The 20,045-nt window shown below is 43.2% G+C and overlaps 1 protein-coding gene across 1 annotated transcript in view; it reads left to right on the top strand.

The window, feature by feature from the left end:
- Positions 1-20,045, top strand: part of oprl1 (opiate receptor-like 1) — a 120,361-nt gene that overhangs the window by 75,388 nt on the left and 24,928 nt on the right. The window contains exons 2-4 of the mRNA XM_072448701.1: positions 5,207-5,294; positions 5,786-5,968; positions 8,444-8,534. Of these exons, the coding sequence (XP_072304802.1) occupies positions 5,207-5,294; positions 5,786-5,968; positions 8,444-8,534 (362 nt within the window). The remainder of the gene's footprint in view (positions 1-5,206; positions 5,295-5,785; positions 5,969-8,443; positions 8,535-20,045) is intronic.

The raw sequence follows: 20,045 nt of genomic DNA, 5'->3' as shown, positions 1-20,045 counted from the left end.
TTTCTAAATGCAATAAACAAAAAAGTAACATTTTCCTTCCTCAGAACATTATACGGGTCAGTACAATTACATTCAATCAAAATGTAGTGCTTTTTTTCATCCATGATCATTTAAGTAATACATAAAATACTCTTACAGCCCCTTTCACTACACGCTGTATTGCTGGAGCACAGTTTTCAAGGCCAGCACTGCCATTTATACACTTTAGTTCATGTCTACCGACCATTGTGTCCGCCTGATAAAACCGCAGTATATTCACATTGCTAAAAGTGTATATTTCTGTAAAGAAGAGTATGTATTGCGCACTCGTTGCTCTGTGTGCTTCAACAAAAGTCTTACACCTCTCGGAAATGCGTTGATAGTCTTTTCACCGTGATAATGTCGTGTAACGTGTTACTGCGGCCGTGGGAGTCTTGCCATTGTGCAGAAGAAAAGATTCAACTACATTGTCATTGGGAATGTGTGGTTGTATTTCCTCTTCATATCTCAGTAAATCGAAGTATGGTATGTAAGTCATTAAAAGCACTTTCTCTCCACTTCATTCTACAGTTTCTTCATGGCTGTTTCAGTGCGTGATAGTTTACAAGAAGCAATGAACAAAGGCTGAGTTTCAAATAAAATGATATATAATTTCCTTTCTACTCGGAAAATGTTTAAAATATGGAGTATGGTAGAGACCGATGAAGGCCGTTTTTGTTGTTTGGAAATGGAGTCCACTGTACATTTGTTCTGGTTCTGCCAAATGTGGCTTTATTTTGGATGGAAGTTGAGAAAATGTGTTTGATACTCAAGTTAGTTTAGCATAACCCTAATTCACCCTGGAGAGACACAGAGACCACGAGAAAGGACTGTTTAGCAAGCTTTATTCGTGAGTTCTTTGGCGCTCAGACCCCGGCGGAAGACGTTGCAATCATGGGCACTCCATGATCTATTTGTATTAGATGTCTCCCCCCCGGAGCCTGGAGACTGGTGGTGGTAGTTGTGAAGAGAAGGTAGAGGATGAGGGGAATGCAGAGGAGGAGCTGGGGAGGTGGTGGGTCGCAGTACGGTTTGAAGCGGTCGAGCCATCTGCCTGAGGGCTTAAATGTGACCGCCTGGTGCTGATTTGGAGCGGGGAGGAATCACTTGAGAGCGTTGATTGAGGATGAGGAGCAGGTGCGAGGGCCATGGTGCAGACGCCCCCTGACCTTTCACCCTCCTTCTTGGCCGGGAAAAACTGCATAACCTCTTTGGGATAAGAGTTCATGGTGAAGTGAGGGATCTGACTCTCAGAGACGGACAGGCGGACGCCGCTTGAGTGCGATGATGGCGCTGGGGAGAGGGGTCCTTCCATGGTGGCCTTGACGTAGATGGGTGGAGTTAGGTCTTCCAGGCTGAATTTACGCAGGCTTCATTAGTGATTTTGAAAAATGAGTGATTACCTGGCCCACTGGTGTTGTTTCAGTGTTATTTTTACTTTTGTCTGTTTTTTCATTCGATATATCAATGTTATTTAGTTCTCTTTAGTCTTTGAATGTGGGGTCTTTTTTGTTATGTGATTGGATTGTTATTATGTTGAAAAAAAAGTAGTGGATTGTACGGAGAAAATATCAATACATTGAGGAAATATGAATATGAATATGAATCGTTACACATATATCGGTAAACTCATGGAATCAAATTTGACATCATTCGTCCCCTTAAACTCACCGCAGTCGTACATTACTGAAACTACACTGATGGTAAAGGCGTCGAGAGCTCTGAAATGATGGGAATGATTCAAAATGGAAATAATTTGTTTTGCACAACATAGAAGAAGTTTTTGCAATTTTTTTCTTTCATTTTTGGACACGCATTCTGCTCCAGTTCCACATATCCGCAGGTTTTGTTGTTTTGTTTTTCACTAGCCCTGGTCCAACTTGTATCTCCAAATCTTTTATCCTCTCATCTTTTCATCCCATGCCTGTATTTTTCTATATTTCTGGTGAGTATTCTTCCCATTTCACTCTTGTCCGGCATCCACTCAGCTCTCATCCAATACAAGTCTATTTTTGAGTGTTTTTGTAAATGGTGAAAATGTGTTTTACCGGTGAAGATTACAGAGAGAAAGAATTATTCTACAAATAACAAATGTTGTGGTCACCAAAGTGTAATCTCTTTCAAGGCACACCTGGCAATATACATGTACTGTTTATCTTTTATTACCGAAATGATGGGTTTGAACTGTGAAAAGAGAATACAGTATTTTCAGTGGGAACATGAAAGAGAATCGAGATTGAGTCAACATGAAACATCAAAGCCACAACAACACCACGCCTTGTGTTGTTGTTGTTGTGTTGCTTTTAACGCCGCCACCTACAATAATATGTTTTCTATAGGATTTGGTTGAAAAGCTTCACATTTAACCCGCAAATTGACAAAAAAAGGAACTAGGCCTATGAACTGACAAAGTGTTAAACGACTTGTGTATTTCAGAGCATGTTTGTAGTTAGTTGTCAGTTTTTATGCGCAGTTAGACAGGATATTTTGCTGTTTTTGGAGGAAATTGTGAAGAAAATTTTAGCCTTTTGCGGTTTAGTAATATTTTATTTATTATTTTTTTATTTAAGGACAGCATTTACATTGAACGAACCAGATGCAATGTTTTAAGTGTATGTAGCAGAATATGCTCATTTTCAACACCAGTCCATTGGGCCAATTTAGAGTTGCCAATTTGCCTAACACATGCATGTCTTTGGACGGTGGGAGGAGCCGGAGAACCCGGAGAGAACCCACGGTAACACGGGGAGAACATGCAGACTCCACCCAGAGAGATCATGTGATGTTGGTCTGCTCCGGAAATCGAACCCATGATCTCCTTCTTGGGAGGCAAGAGCACTAACCGCCTTTGCCACCGTGCACCCCCCAATAGAGTCCATTCAAATAGCGATTTCGATTCTTGGTTGAGATTACTCGTGCGGCCGTGGTTCGTCTCATCCTTGGCCCCTTTTTCCGTGCTCTTCACACCCTTCACATCCCTGGGAGGGCAGGGCATGTCCCGAGGCGGTGTGATGGTACGATTTGTACTTTCACAATGTTTTTATTTGACATTTGAAAGAAAAAGCACATCACTTTGTCTAAAACATTTGTCCGTGTGATTACGCCGGACATCCTGGTAGTTTGGAGTGCACCATGCCCCGCTCTGGCCCCGTTCTTCATCACACCAAACAGTTCCCGTGATATTCTAGATCCAAGTCCTTCTAACACGAGCTGAGCAGAAGATTTTTACAGCGTCCTTTTATTTTAGCTTGTTTCTGCACGTCTTCTATCTTTTATTGCAGTTTGTATTGCCTTTGCGCATTGGCCATTGTGATGATTTTTCAACATGAATAAACTTGACCCTGTTAGCAGCGGGCTACGCTAGCACGACAGCACATAATGTACAGTTGTGTCCTTTGTAAAACTCCTCCAAAGCAGTATTATTGGTCCCATATTTCTGTGTAAAATCGTCTCCTTTCACGGTGTGCGTTTAAGGTCGCCGTATAAATATCACAAGAAGGATTTTACCGCAGTTTGACGGCGACAGCTGGAATCATTTCTTGTATCTCAGCTTATTCTTTATTGACTTATTTATTTGGTAGCGACAGTGCATATTAATGATCATCTGTAACAGCAAAGATGCCAGTTTCCATGTGTTGTCGGTTGGCTGGTGACTGTGGAGCAACAAAAGATTGTATTTTATTTTTTTTGCTGACGTTTCTGTAAAAAGATGTGTTCTGTGACCGCCGCCGTTTCTCCAAAACAAAAGCTCTGCACTGCTTCTTTTTAACTCCGCATCTGCCATTCCAACCATCCAGGAGAGCTGTAATTGGCAATCAAAAACAGAACCGCAACTTTGCTCTTCACCGCAGCGCGCGTCGTTGAAAATACTTGAAGTTGGCATCGGGAAAGATCGTTCGATAAACTTCCTGAACCAACACTCGCTCGAATCCGAGTGCAAACAGTAGAGAGAGGAACGCGGGAGTCGATGAGGCTGTATTTGTCAGGAAAGACGATCCATCTCGGAAAACAGAAATGACGGTCTATGGTACAATTTATCATCAATTTACAACGCCGTCATCAAGCCTAAATCAAAACAAAGGGAACAATAGTGCGAGTAGGAGTAGTTTTGGGGGAACGATGAACGATGCTAAATATGACTCAGGGACACACACCTTAGAGTAATAATACATCAAACTTGCATGGCGCGTGTCAAGATACGCTTACTTATAGTAGTTCAATAGACCTAACGAAACAACAGATACTCCTTACTTGCAGATAGCGCGCTGATATGGGAAAGAATCAATCTAAAAGCACTTTGAATTGCCTTGTGTATGAAATGTGCTCTACAAATAAACTTGCCTTGCCTTACTGTAGTTTGTGTTAGCGTCAATGCAGTTAGCACCTCCGTCCAGACAGATATAAGGCAGTGACTGACCAGTTCTCTATCAGTAGAACTCTTAATTTTCCGAGCTGAGACGTGTTTTTGAGCTACTAGTATTATATGAATAGATAGAAGGAGTTTGCACGTTTGTCCTCGTGTCCGGGTGGGTTTTCTTTGGGCTCCCGTTTCCCCCATCGACCCAAAAAACGGTATTCTTGCTTGTCGATTAATACGATCGTGGTTGTTTGCAGCAAGTTTGCAAGGAATTGTCTCTAGTTATGTCACAGCTGCTTCTTATGTCCAACCAGAAAGACAAATGATAAAGTTTGCCGATATTCTCATACTAGGTTAAACTTGGTGGAGCAAAATCTTGAATAATTATGTTGTGTTTTAGTAAAATGGTTGTGCTTCTTTTGGATGCTCGGCACTTTACTCAGCTTTTAAATGCACTTAAAGTTATCATTCTGGCTGTGAAAATGTAATGTTCTTAGACAATTTTAGACAAATATGAGGTTCATCCCAATCCCTGCAATTGTAATAACGTTAGAAGTGTTGTATTCAGGTACGAGACCAAGACTCTGGTTCATGGAGAATGGTCATTGGGCTCTCCACTCTGAGGATGGGTGAATGGGTCAAATGCAATGTGGACAAGATTAACCTTAACCCTACGAAACAAATAAAAATAAACCCATAATCCCAACGTTAATATTGTTTATTCATTTAATTTAAAAGTGCAAATTCTCTTTTCTTTCTTTAATGTTCAAAAACTATTTCTATTTCTGTGACATGTTTTTAATCCCGTTTTTTCCCCTTTTGTTTTCACAGATACACAAAGATGAAAACAGCCACAAACATCTACATCTTTAACCTGGCGCTGGCCGATTCCCTGTTTCTGGCAACACTTCCATTCCAGGTGAGAAAAATATAAATGTCTATTCAATGCTGTAAAAATAGCCTTTAAACCTCAGTAATTTTGGAAGCGTATCCGTTGCCTTCATTAGTCTCATCTGTGAAAGTTGCCAACAATTGAACATCTTTTTGACGAGCCTTTACTGCACTTTACGCCTAAGTCACTGTTTCCCCTGGGCGTGAGTATCCATGACGACGCTGGATGAGACGCGCCCACATGCTAACTTTAAGCCGCTATCGTTCTGAATGGATTGCTGTTACTACAGAGGTCACTGCCCGTATCCATATGGAAAAGAAAAACTAGGATTTAACTGGGATTTAAAATGTGATTCAATTTGTTCCCACATCTTCAGTTTAAATTAGGTTTAGAGATTTAGAAAAATGAGCCCTCTTGATAAGGTTCAGCTCAGTTTCCGTTAACGTGCTCTAAATGAACGGTCTTTAAGTGAGGGTCCTCAATGTGCAATAAGCACATTTGTCTGCTCTTTATTCTAGGGCACCGACGTATTCCTTGGATTCTGGCCTTTCGGGAACAGTTTGTGCAAAGCAGTGGTGTCCATAGACTACTACAACATGTTCACCAGCACCTTCACCCTGACCGTGATGAGCATGGACCGCTACGTGGCCGTGTGTCACCCGGTCAAGGCGCTGGACATGCGGACGCCGCACAAGGCCAAGGTGAGGCTAGGTGCGCTTTGGAACACGTCTGAGTCGACTGTCTGGAGGCGAACGTAGGAGGAGGAGGAGAAGGAGAAGGAGAAGGAAAAGGAGCAGGAGAAGGAGCAGGAGAAGGAGCAGGAGAAGTAGAAGGAAAAGGAGCAGGAGAAGGAGCAGGAGAAGGAGAAGGAAAAGGAGCAGGAGAAGGAGCAGGAGAAGGAGCAGGAGAAGGAGAAGGAAAAGGAGCAGGAGCAGGAGAAGGAGCAGGAGCAGGAGAAGGAAAAGGAGCAGGAGAAGGAGCAGGAGCAGGAGAAGGAAAAGGAGCAGGAGAAGGAGCAGGAGAAGGAGAAGGAAAAGGAGCAGGAGAAGGAGCAGGAGAAGGAGCAGGAGAAGGAGAAGGAAAAGGAGCAGGAGAAGGAGCAGGAGAAGGAGAAGGAAAAGGAGCAGGAGAAGGAGCAGGAGAAGGAGAAGGAAAAGGAGCAGGAGAAGGAGCAGGAGAAGGAGGAGGAGAAGGAAAAGGAGAAGGAGCAGGAGAAGGAGTAGGAGAAGGAGGAGGAGAAGGAGAAAGAGCAGGAGCAGGAGAAGGAGCAGGAGCAGGAGAAGGAAAAGGAGCAGGAGAAGGAGCAGGAGCAGGAGAAGGAAAAGGAGCAGGAGAAGGAGCAGGAGAAGGAAAAGGAGCAGGAGAAGGAGCAGGAGAAGGAGGAGGAGAAGGAAAAGGAGAAGGAGCAGGAGAAGGAGTAGGAGAAGGAGGAGGAGAAGGAGAAGGAGAAAGAGCAGGAGCAGGAGAAGGAGCAGGAGCAGGAGAAGGAGCAGGAGAAGGAGTAGGAGAAGGAGGAGGAGAAGGAAAAGGAGAAGGAGAAGGAGAAAGAGCAGGAGAAGGAGCTGGAGGAGGAGAAGGAAAAGGAGAAGGAGAAGGAGAAAGAGCAGGAGCAGGAGAAGGAGCAGGAGGAGGAGAAGGAAAAGGAGAAGGAGAAAGAGCAGGAGCAGGAGAAGGAGCAGGAGGAGGAGAAGGAAAAGGAGAAGGAGAAAGAGCAGGAGCAGGAGAAGGAGCAGGAGCAGGAGAAGGAGCAGGAGAAGGAGTAGGAGAAGGAGGAGGAGAAGGAAAAGGAGAAGGAGAAGGAGAAAGAGCAGGAGAAGGAGCTGGAGGAGGAGAAGGAAAAGGAGAAGGAGAAAGAGCAGGAGCAGGAGAAGGAGCAGGAGCAGGAGAAGGAGCAGGAGAAGGAGTAGGAGAAGGAGGAGGAGAAGGAGCAGGAGAAGGAGGAGGAGAAGGAAAAGGAGAAGGAGAAGGAGAAAGAGCAGGAGCAGGAGAAGGAGCAGGAGGAGGAGAAGGAAAAGGAGAAGGAGAAAGAGCAGGAGAAGGAGCAGGAGGAGGAGAAGGAAAAGGAGAAGGAGAAAGAGCAGGAGAAGGAGCAGGAGGAGGAGAAGGAGCAGGAAAAAGAGAAGGAGCAGGAAAAGGAGAAGAAGCAGGAGGAGGAGAAGTAGCAGGAAAAAAAGAAGGAGTAGGAGCAGGAAAAGCAGAAGAAGCAGGAGAAGGAGCAGGAGCAGGAGAAGGAGCAGGAGAAGGAGCAAGAGAAGGAGCAGGAGAAGAAGCATTAGTAGGAGCAGAAGCAGGAGGAGAGGTAGGAGAAGGAGCAGGAGAAGGAGCAAGAGAAGAAGCAGGAGTAGAAGCATTAGTAGGAGCAGAAGCAGGAGGAGAGGTAGGAGAAGGAGCAGGAGAAGGAGCAGGAGAAGGAGTAGGAGTGACAATGAAACAAAGAACAGCAGAACATGACATTGTAGTAGGAGGATCATGTCAGTTATATTGCTCACAGTTGTGCTACTGTCAGTTCAACAGCAAGCAAACAAGTGCCAATATGACTATTCACAACAACAACAACAACAACAACAACATTAGCGTGGGTTTGCAATTAACCCTGTAAGACACAAATAAAGAAAAATGACATGTTTTTTGACCACTCAGACTTTGTTTTAGGAGACACTGAGAGCGGTCACATTTTAAAGGATGATGGGTTAATGTCCTCATGTCCCGTGGTCAGTGTAGTTGCCTCGCCTTTGTTAGCATGCTGCTAACCTGGCAGTGCTAATATGACTTAGCTCTATTAATACCTGTACGGCTACCAATGAAGTTGTTTGGGAAGAGATAGAACTCCCTCCAACTTTTTAATGAATGAGCTAAACAACAATATTCCAGTGATATTTTTGATGAAATATCAATAAACTCATAACATTAAGCAGTTGTTTTTACAGAACACCTCAAGGTAAAGTAGAGCTGATTATATGCTGAATACCATCATTATTATTGTATGTGCACATGGCCTCGTACAACACTTTCAATACATTTATACAACGACCCAGAACGTCATCTCAGTGGTTAAACAAACATGAGCTCATGCGCCGGCAGCTCCCACAATGACCATGTTCACTGTCAGTTATCATTATGTCCTGTTGAATAGCTCCACGTACTGTATGTAAACGCGTGTTCTCTTCCTCATACAGGTGGTGAATATCTGTGTGTGGGTGTTGGCCTCGGCCTTTGGAGTCCCAGCCATGGTCATGGGCAACGTGGAGGAGGAACAGGAGCACAACAGTGAGTCGCAAAACTGTTTAAGCCACTGCAGAGTTATCGGCACGGACTAAAACCATCCCCAAAGTAACTGACGGTGGCAAAAATCACATGCTCGTCCACATGACCGGAACTTTTATACGAGTACGACGTAGAGCAGATGGGACGGTGCGGCGGGGGGGTTTGTTCTTGGCTTTGTGCCGCTCTTCACTTCCCCTCACATACATTAGCCTCGGGTTGGTCTATGCTAGGACTGCCCCACTGCGTCGAGCGCCGTCCCACCCACTGCTCCCCTCTGATCCACTGCAGACATACCGTGCCGTACAATAGCCTTCGATGCACATACTGTCTCACTCGGTCAGAGCGGACTGCAGGGTAATACAATACTAGCCTGTGTAGAGTAAAAATACATGCATATTCTCTCAGCAGCATGTATTCTTACACAGTGGACAGAACAATGTGCTGTTATGAGCTTTCGTCCAGCTCATGGGAACGAAAACATGAGGCGAAAAAGGACATGATGGTCTTTGTTATTAATGCTACACACAGACGTACGTACAGTATATCATAAGATAAGATAAGATAAGATAATCCTTTATTGTCCCACATGGGGAAATTTCATTGGTGCAACGCAGGTAGATACAGAGGTAGATCCAGAAGAACAGATCACTTATAGGAAGTCTGAAAAACACTTTCAGTAGAAGATCTCCTATAAATAAATAAAAACTCCCATAGACAAATAAATAAATAAATACCATTGCATGTGATCACGACAGTAATTGCACATGAATATGTGTCACGACAGCACATAGATTGCACATGAATTTCACAGTAATTGCACATGAATTGCACATGAATTCCAACAGCAATTGCACATATGACAGAATTGCACATCAGTATTAGGTTAGGTCAGTATTGCGGGTGTTCAGTACTAACAGTTTTTGTTATAAAGTCTGACAGCAGCAGGAAGGAAAGACCTACGGAACCTTTCCTTCACACATCGAGGGTGGATCAGTCTCTCACTGAAGCTGCTCTCCAGAGCGGACAGAGTGTCCTGCAGGGGGTGACACTCATGGTCCAGCATAGATGTGAATCTAGCCAGGACCCTCCTGTCCCCCACCTCCTGCACCGAGTCCAGAGCACAGCCCAGGACGGAGCTGGACTTCTTGATGACTCTGTCCAGCCTCTTCCTCTCCCTCTCTGTGATGCTGCTGCTCCAGCAGGCCACACCATACAGGAGCTGATGCACCACAGAGTCGTAGAAGGTCTTCAGGAGTGGCCCTGTCACTCCAAAAGACCTGAGTCTCCTCAGGAGGTAGAGCCGACTCTGGCTCTTCCTGTACAGTGCGTCTGTGTTATGAGTCCAGTCCAGTTTGTGGTTCAGATGAACACCCAGGTACTTGTCTGAGTCCACTCTCTCAATGTCCCGTCCCTGGATGTTCACTGGTGAGGGGGCAGTGGGGTGGCGTCTGCGGAAATCCACCACCATCTCCCTGGTCTTCCCCGCGTTGATGAGGAGGTGGTTCCGCTGACACCAGTCCACAAAGTCCTGCTCCAGTCCTCTGTACTCCGCGTCATCGTCGTCCGTGATGAGTCCGATGATGGCAGAGTCGTCAGAGAACTTCTGCAGGACACAGCTGTCCGTGTCATGTCTGAAGTCTGCAGTGTAAAGGGTGAAGAGAAAGGGCGCGAGGACAGTGCCCTGGGGCGCCCCCACACTGCAGGTCCGAGTGTCAGACACACAGTTCCGGGCTCTCACAAACTGGGGTCGGTCTGTGAGGTAGTCCAGGATCCACTCTGCCATGTCACACTCCACACCAGCCGTCTCCAGCTTGTCCCTCAGGAGCAGCGGCTGGATGGTGTTGAAGGCGCTGGAGAGATGAAAGAACAGGATCCTCACAGAGCTGCCAGGCTTTTCCAGGTGAGAGAGAGAGCGGTGCAGCAGGAGATGACGACGTCCTCCACTCCGATGCCAGACCGATATGCAAACTGCAGCGGGTCCATGGCTGAGCTCACGGTGGAGCGGAGGTGGTCCAGGTCATGAGTTACATCTACCGAGTAAAGGTCTGGCTTGGTTTTCAAATATTTTCCATTGAACTGGAACAATATTAGATCATTTTTGTAACAGCATTATTGATCTTAAAGTGGCTTAACGGGTCCATCGACTTCCTGTTCAAACGTGATGAGCTTCCATAGTGACATTTGACAGATTGTCATTTATATCGCACACAGGGTCTTCATTTTTCAAATAATCACAGCTAAGTACAGGGATGTGGGTGGAGATAAGGGGTAGGGGAAAACCGGTATTTCCGGAGGACGCAAGCCTCAGTGTCAGGACAAAACAGGATTAACTCAAACATGCAGGAATCATCAAAATACAACTTTGAGTAAACGAATGATGAGGAAACACTGTTGTGACACGGTTCAAACTCATTAAAGGTCATTTTATTATATTTGTTTGCACCCATACGAGATTTTAACCATGTCACAATATTGTATCCTCATCAAAAACGTACGTGAAGTTTGTTTTGCTTATTCTACATGTTTACTCCCACACAAAACCTCACCCATGTCTTTTTACAGCCCATAGAGCTTCACCAAACTTGTCCATATTTCAGGGCTCAAATTATAGTGTATATTAACTCTATAGAATTACTTTCAATGTCGATATGTCTGCAGTTACAGGCCTATTGTGATCTGCTGGTGCTTTTTATACTTGCATGTTATGACGGACTAAGACTGGAGGCTGGAGATAAAAAATAAACAGTCACATTTTGATCATATTCAAAAAAGACTGTGGAATTACTACATCAAAATGTCAAGAAAGAACTATATATCTATTTGTGATCAATAATACACTTTGTTTGGAAATATTCTCCATCAGAAGCCTTCAGTCAGTCGCCTTATTGCAAGCTTTAATTGGTCGATTATGTATTTAAAAGTAGATATGTTCAATATAAATAAGTGTTAGTTACAGCCCTAGTGCACATACAATTATCATATTAAACACTATGATGAACTCTATGAACTAAATACAATGGCTGAAGTGTACAAACCAGTACAAACGGTGAAATCAAAAAAATTAAGCATAAATATTCCATACTGCATACTTTCACAAACCTTCAATAAAAGGTTGCAAAGACAATCCCACGTTCTGCCATATTTAGTTATATCTTTTGCCAGTTGCCTAGTTTTCTTTAACTAGACCTGAAGCCAAACCTTGTATAAAAGTGTGTGGTTAATCGCTGGTTCTTGGATTGATTGGCTTCCTTCTCTGCGCACTGCACATCGAACCCTTCTGAGAGTCTGCAGCTGGGCGCTTTTATGTGCACTCTTTTTATGTTGAAATAAATCTTCATCTTCACATCTGGTACTTCGATGAATGCACATAAAGATTCATTGTGGCAATGTTAAAAGGTCGTATACTGACAGAACTAGCTTTAGCCATGCAATCATACTGAGCTTTAAGGTCAGCCCAGGTCAGGCTCTGGAGGAGGCATGGGTTCTGCATTTGACCCGTCCTTCAGTTGTGCTGGCCCCTGCTCTACTGTGGCCTTAAGAGACTGAGCACTGTCAACAAGGTTACAAGCATTATATTCATTATAATAAATATAATGTAGTTGTCCTCTTTAAGGTGTCACACTGCAGATGATTGTTGAATAGGAAAAAATATATCATTAAGAGGTTTCCGTTTGAAACCATCTCTGGAGTTTACTTACATAATTAGAACATGTTTTTATATAAAGGTATTTTATGTGTAAAGATTGCACATATTGGGGGCATATAAAACTGAAAAATGTATCAGATTCAGAATCAGAAAAGGTTTATTGCCATTGCCAATGAACAACATTCACAAACATAGGAAGTTGCTTTGGTGATTCGGTGCAACATAAAACAAATGAACAATGATAAAACAACATAATATAAAACCAAAAATGCCATGCATCAACTCTACTATTGGATCAACAATGAATTTACAGATGCCTCTACTATCTGAAGAAACTGAGGAGCGCCAACATTCCCAGACCCCTGATGGTGAAGGTCTACAACTGTGCCATCGACAGTGTTCTGATGTATGTCCAGCTGCACTCAACGGCTGGGAAAAGCTGCAGGGAAAATCACTGGGACAAAATCACTGGGACAAAATCACTGGGACGACTCTGCCAGAGATCAGTACTTTCTGCGTCACCCGTCGTACGTCCTGCACGACCGACACCCTCCAGTTCATCATGTTTTCCAGCTGCTGCCCTCAGGTAGAAGGTCGGTCCATTCAGGCCAGAACAACCAGACTGACCAACAGCCTTCATCCTCGGGCTGTGAGGCTGCTGAACAGTGCCCCCGTCCCACGCTCAATAACCACATCCACCAATACAAAAACAATGAGCTTTACATTGTTGCATAATGACATAAAACTGCACAAATCTGACTGGAATGTCCTTGTTCTGCCCTTTATGCTGCTGCTCAGTCTGTTACTGCCCAGAACACGTCTTCACTGTGCTAATGTTTACACAGTGGTTATTTATTGGGCTTTATTGTATGGGATTCTGTATTGCACTTTGTATTTGTATTACACTTTACATTAAATGTTTGATGCTCTAAACAAAACGTTGTCCTTGTGACGAGTAAAGGAGGCCGTTCTGAAGCATCAGAAGCAAGTTAAAGATATGTATTTTTGCTTGAGTTTTGAGGGAGCAAACTGACCAAAAGAATTAGTTTGGTGTAAAGTGTCTCACCTTTAACGTGATTCCAAAGATGATACCGTGAAGCAGGGTTTAAAATGGAGATGATGAAATGGTTGTTGTTGTTGTTGTTGTTGTTGTTGTTTTATGGCGGTTGGCATCCAATTGTTGCATTACCGTCAGACTTTATTCCTCAGACTTTTCGTAGTCCTCAGACTGTCGCAGTCCGCAAAATGGTGAATCCTGAGCCTTAACATTCAAACTAATCCACAGATCACTGAACTAAACTCATAAAAAAGATACTGCAGCAGATGAAATGGCAAATTAATAATGAATAAAACATTCTAACGAAGGCATGCTCAAAGACGGAGGGCTTTTGGCAGATGTTGAGAGAATAAAAATGAATTTACAGTCTGTTTTGAAAAGCCCAGCTGCAGCGCGACTTTGACTGAACGACTTTGACATTGAGTGATGGAAGAATCCGGTGTGTACTGTATTAACTCTGGTGTGAAACGCTGGCATTCTGACACTCAACAACGTCTTTGTAACAGTTGGCATCAGCAGCTGGGCGGACCACCACACAGCACCAGGGGACCACCTTAGGATCTTGAGTCGGGCTTGGTCAGGGCCACTTTTACTGCTCTGGTGCAGTTTTGCCCATCAGAGCATGAACTAGAATGTCAAAGAGATCTACCTTGACCATAACAAATCCAGCTTTGTTTTATTAATACACATAAATCCATAAAACTCCTCAATGTTGCCATGGCCCTTGCACCTTCACCTGGCGTGTTCTGAATATTTCAACGCTCAAATGGCAAATATATACATGACCTTTTGACTATTCCAGTAGTGTCTTAAAAACTCTTGGCTCCAGAAAAGGCTGAAACCTCCAAGAACCCGTCCATTCAGTCCAGCAGCAGGTGCAGCGTCATCTTGAAGCCTTGAGATAATCAACATATTGACAAGCTTAAGAAAGAGCGCTCAAAGAGGTGTTTTTGGCAGCTTTTGAGAGAATGAAAATTAATTTAGTTTGTTTCTAGAGTGCGCAAACGCAGCTGCAGCGCTACTTTGACTGAGCGAGTCAAGGCTTTGAGTCATGGAGGATTCAGTTTTTTGTGTTCTTTGCTATAGCTTTGCTATACCACTTCATAAGGCGCTAGTACAGCTGGCAGCCCGGTGTAAACGCTCTCTCTTCTTTCTCACACTTATTGTGCTTTATCTCCTATATTTTGTAAATATAGTTAGTATATTTTTTCTATTTTACTGTACGATAGGGACACGCGCTGGAATAGTTTTTTAATTCAACTGTTTTTGACTTTTTTCGGCTGGATTTGAGCGTTTTTCGTTGCGTTCGTTGTGTTGTTGTGACGTGGGCTAGCTCCGAGCGAGCCCACCAGCCCCCCCCCGCGCCCTCCGGCCGCGCTAAAGTACGGCGTGTCGTCGGTACACGTTTATATACACGTTTATATGAAAGAGGAACTTCACGAACGATCGGGACACGCACTTGAATCGCTTTAAATTAACTTGTTTTGACTTTATTCGGCTGGATTGAGTGTTTTCGTCGTGTCGTTGCGCCCCCCGGCTCCGGCCCCGCCCCCCGGCTCCGGCCCCGCCCCCCGGCTCCGGCCCCGCCCCCCGGCTCGTACCGCGTTTCCACAAAGGAGGAACTCATGAAACTGCGAGAACAGTCGTCTTACCCGGAGATCGTCACGTTATCCCGTCGCAATACTGACCTAACCTAATACTGATGTGCAATTCTGTCATATGTGCAATTGCTGTTGGAATTCATGTGCAATTCATGTGCAATTACTGTGAAATTCATGTGCAATCTATGTGCTGTCGTGACACATATTCATGTGCAATTACTGTTGGGATCACATGCAATGGTATTTATTTATTTATTTGTCTATGGGAGTTTTTATTTATTTATAGGAGATCTTCTACTGAAAGTGTTTTTCAGACTTCCTATAAGTGATCTGTTCTTCTGTATCTACCTCTGTATCTACCTGCGTTGCACCAATGAAATTTCCCCATGTGGGACAATAAAGGAATATCTTATCTTATCTTATCTTATAGCTGAGCCCGAAATGGCAACAGCAGTTGTCTCGAAGGAGAACTGGTGCTTCAAGGCCCAAGGAGTAGAAACCGTTTCTCCAGAGAGTCGAGGAGCATCCGGATCCACAGGTCATTGATGGGCAACTCCCAGCGGGGAAGTGAAAATTAAATATTAAATAAGATAAGATAATCCTTTATTGTCCACACATGGGGAAATATAGTATGATAGAAGCAGAGGATAGTGCTCAAGCTGCCATACTTCCCTCAGCAGAGTTGCTCCTAGGGCGGCGTAGCTAAAACTGTAGCTTTATATTTCTGTTCCTAACTGGCCTGACCAAAGAGGAACGTTTTAAGCCTGGACTTACAGGAAGTGACTGTGTCGGCCTCTTTAACATGGACCTACATGGTCATACTTTATTATGTTTTCATGGTTAATGGGGCATATCACAGGAAGCAAATGTCATCTGCCTTTTGTCATTTCTGACTCTGAAGTGCAAACAGTGGAAGTGTAAATGTCTTGGTCTGACCCTGTCTGATGATCAGAGCTGGAACAAGAGTTACTACATGGACTTATCGTTCAACAGGTTCAAAAAAAATGCACACGGACATTTTGAGACTCCTTAAATGTTTGGAGTTTGGTTTGCACGAGTCATTTCGAGACTGAGCCACTGCTGTTTGAAATGCCAGGACCAAACGTTACCATCGCCCCTTCAGTCCCATCGCAGTGCGGCTGTGGAAAACCTGCATCAGTCATGATTCTCTTTTTCTTCTTTTTGACTTATACAGGTTGTTTCTATCATTGTTCATTGTTTTATTTTGCACGAAATCACCAAAGACAAGTCCCTATTTGTGAATAATGTTCCTAGACAATGGCAATAAACCTTTTCTGATTCTGATGATCATCTCACTTAATTAGAAAGAAGTGCACAGACTGATCTGCGTAAAGGTGGCTTTTGGTTTTTAAACGTAACATAAACCAGCCATAACATTCACATCGCTGCATTTGGTGCCAGGTTTTGTCCAGAGTGTGATGTTCTGATCAGTGCAAAAGCAGAATTCAGCTTTATATTCTACCTTTTATCAACTTTTGCAAGACCAATAGAGGTCGATTCATTTCAGAACCGTCATTATTTTATATGAGATATGTGACAAATTACAATTCTGACACCTTTTATATGATTTTATAAGAGACCCGGTGAAGAGCAGGACCTTGCTGAGGCTTTATTGTGTGCAAAATTAACAGCTGAAAGTACTAAAGATGGTCGTATTTCTAAGATATCAGTAGAGATCATTCAGCCTAGAATGATTGCATATTATAAAATGCTGTACTGAATCTTATTGTTTCATATCTGTTTGAAGCTCCGTTACTCTAATTAAACACAACACGACCATAACGAACTGACTTAACTGTAGTTAAATCCTTTACTTTCGAATGATACAACGAATAGGAAAACAATACAGTTTTTCAGACTTTCACATTCATGTTTTGTTGAAAATCCAAACAATAAATGTAAAGATTCTATAAAAATAAAGTTATAAACCAGTGAAAGGAAAATTTCTTTTTCCAAGGTTATAATGATGAATGCTACATCTTATGCTTGAGGTACTTTTGCTTTGCTCTGATCCTGAGCGATTCATCAAAACACCATCAGCAGAGATTGTGCAGCTTTTGCACTTTTGTGAGAAAGGTTTGTCCCACTGTCTTTAAAGTGATGAGGGATGACATGACTGTGGATAAACCGTATTTTCCGGAGTATAAGTTGCAAAATGCATAATAGAGAAGAAAAAAACATATATAAGTCGCACTGAAGTATAAGTCACACCTTTTGGGGACATTTATTTGATAAAATCCAAGACCAAGATCAGACATTTCATCTTGAAATGCAGTTTAAAATAATAACATAGAGAACATGGTGAATAGGTGTACGTATGCTAACGCTAACACCTTCAGCTACATGACGTATGCTAACGCTAACACCTTCAGCCACATGACGTATGCTAACGCTAACACCTTCAGCCACATGACGTATGCTAACGCTAACACCTTCAGCTACATGACGTATGCTAACGCTAACACCTTCAGCCACATGATGTATGCTAACGCTAACACCTTCAGCCACATGACGTATGCTAACGCTAACACCTTCAGCTACATGACGTATGCTAACGCTAACACCTTCAGCTACATGACGTATGCTAACGCTAACACCTTCAGCTACATGACGTATGCTAACGGTAACACCTTCAGCCACATGACGTATGCTAACGCTAACACCTTCAGCTACATGACGTATGCTAACGCTAACACCTTCAGCTACATGACGTATGCTAACGCTAACACCTTCAGCTACATGACGTATGCTAACGGTAACACCTTCAGCCACATGACGTATGCTAACGCTAACACCTTCAGCTACATGACGTATGCTAACGCTAACACCTTCAGCTACATGACGTATGCTAACGCTAACACCTTCAGCTACATGACGTATGCTAACGCTAACACCTTCAGCTACATGAGGCACAGACAGAACTGTGGTAAGTGTCTGGTATGTTAACGTAACATATTAACAGTTATTCAGAGAACTATAGCATAAAGAACATGCTAACAAGTTTAGCAAAGCATCAGTTTTACCCCAAATCACTAAATCCACTGAATTCTTCTTCCTCTGCGTCACTTCTAAACAACTCCACAAACTCCAGAGGTAGAGGAAGTGCAGATTCTTCTTCTGCGTCGCTTAGAGCCTAGAGCGCCCTCTTGTGGTTGTCAATGTGAAAATATTCAACATGTGAAATGCGGTTCCAGTGTGAAAATAACGAGTAATATTGCATATAAGTCGCTCTGGAGTATAAGTCGCACCTCGGCCAAAACTATGAAAAAAGGTGCAACTTATAGTCTGGAAAATACGGTAATGTCATCTATAAATACGACCTATAATGGAAAAATGCACAGAAGCGTGATAACTCATGCTGTTAGGCACTTAGCTTTTAGCAAATAAAACCTATAAAATGATATGGCCTTGGGCTAACGTTTGACCGGTCACATGGCCAAATGTGGGGGATATGTGAGCCGCAACTTCCAACCACTGCTCACGTTTTTTAGTTCACACACGGATCGACAAACACAAGGTCTGCGCGGCGCTCTGAAAACAACTAAAACGTTGCAAACACATAGCGCTGTCCACCAAACGTTACACTAACTTCTGATTAGCTACTCTTCCTGTCAATCAAACACCCGGAAGAAACGGGTCACACGACATTTGGCGCTCAGAGGATGTGGGCAGGGATAGGGGGTAGGTGAAAACAGGAATTTGAAGCCTCAGGACAAGACAGGATTATTCAAACAGGAGGAATAACTTTGAGTGAACTAATGATGAGGAAACACTGTTGCAACAAGTTTAAAAAGCACATTAAAGTTGATTTTGCAGAATATGTCCCATTTAAACTCTTTGAGGGAAATATTTCTCAAACATGCATGAATAAAAACACAACTCGGGTATTTTTCTGACAGAGGTATGGACTCGAGTCACAATATTGATGACTCGACGTGATCAAATTAACTATGATGGACTTGGAGCCCTGTAACTTCAGACCACTTAATGCAGGGGCGTCCAAACTTTTTTCACCAAGGGCCTCATTTTGACACTTAGACGGGGCAGAGGGCCACAAACAACTTAACAATGTCGAATTTGTTGAATGACAAAGTGAATCATTAGAAATTTTGCATTTGACGTAATTGCGATGAGCCTCCACACCTTGAATTAGACATAGAACATTAATATTAGGTTTGTATAACATCAATATACCAGAATTTTCCCAATTTCACTGTAAAAAGTACTACTTTTTGTTGTTTGGGCCGACATAGCAGGAAGCTGGAGGGCCAACAAAAATTAGGGCCCTAGTTTGGACATGCCTGACTCAATGTTTCTCATAAAAAAATTAAATGAAATTATTCTCTTTGTAGTTGATTGTACTTTACGTGGGTGGAACAAACTTTGACTATTCGTCCCCAGAAGCTTCTTTTTTCAAGAACCTTTACAAAAATCATGCAAAATAAAAACATATGAGCTGTATGTACAGATTGAAGTACAATACGCAGCATTTTGAAGCTTAATTTACAGAGAAAACATCTGTTGTTCTCGTTTTCCTTGATTCTCTGTGTGAAATGACTTACCTGTCCCTCGTTTAGAGCTTTTAGGTTTCCCAAAGTCGTGTCCCTGATTTCCTCCTTTGTCCGAGCGTGATTAACATATATTGTGTTCCCAGGTGTCGTGTGATTGGACTAAAACATCGTGTGTAGTGAAAACCTCCCACCGTCTCCTCTGAGCGCTTGGGAGCGACGGTTGCGTTAAATGTGAACACGCCGTAGATCATTTAGTCGCACATAAAACCTAGTCAGGCGTTTGAATATATTAAGCATCAGCAGTAAAGCCGCCCGTCCGAGGAAGAGCGGAGTTAGCGGTGTGTGCGCTTGTTGCAGAGCGCTTTATCGTCCGTGAGGTCGATGGCGTTTGCTTTGCGGGTCGTTTAAATGCCGCGTGCTGAATCGGAGGAATACGTCAATTATAAAAGCGCAAACGCAGATGAGGATGTGATTATTTTGTGCTGCCATTTTGGAGACTTGACCCCAATATATGAGCAATTTTCCATCTGTGATTCATGATGGGTTCTGGGACTTTGAAATACGAGAGAAAGAGAGTGTAATTTAGCTTTTTTCCCCCATGGGACATGGTTTGAAAATGTGGAGGGTTTTCTGATTATATTTACAGTTTTTTTGTTTAGTTTTCATTTCTAACGACCG

The sequence above is a fragment of the Eucyclogobius newberryi genome, unplaced genomic scaffold (assembly GCF_026437365.1).
Source record: "Eucyclogobius newberryi isolate DKJ021-1_F unplaced genomic scaffold, fEucNew1.0.hap1 SCAF_17, whole genome shotgun sequence".
NCBI classification, from domain to species: domain Eukaryota; kingdom Metazoa; phylum Chordata; class Actinopteri; order Gobiiformes; family Gobiidae; genus Eucyclogobius; species Eucyclogobius newberryi.
Note: the sequence above shows the minus strand (reverse complement) of the source record. Positions and strands in the feature narration are given on the sequence as shown.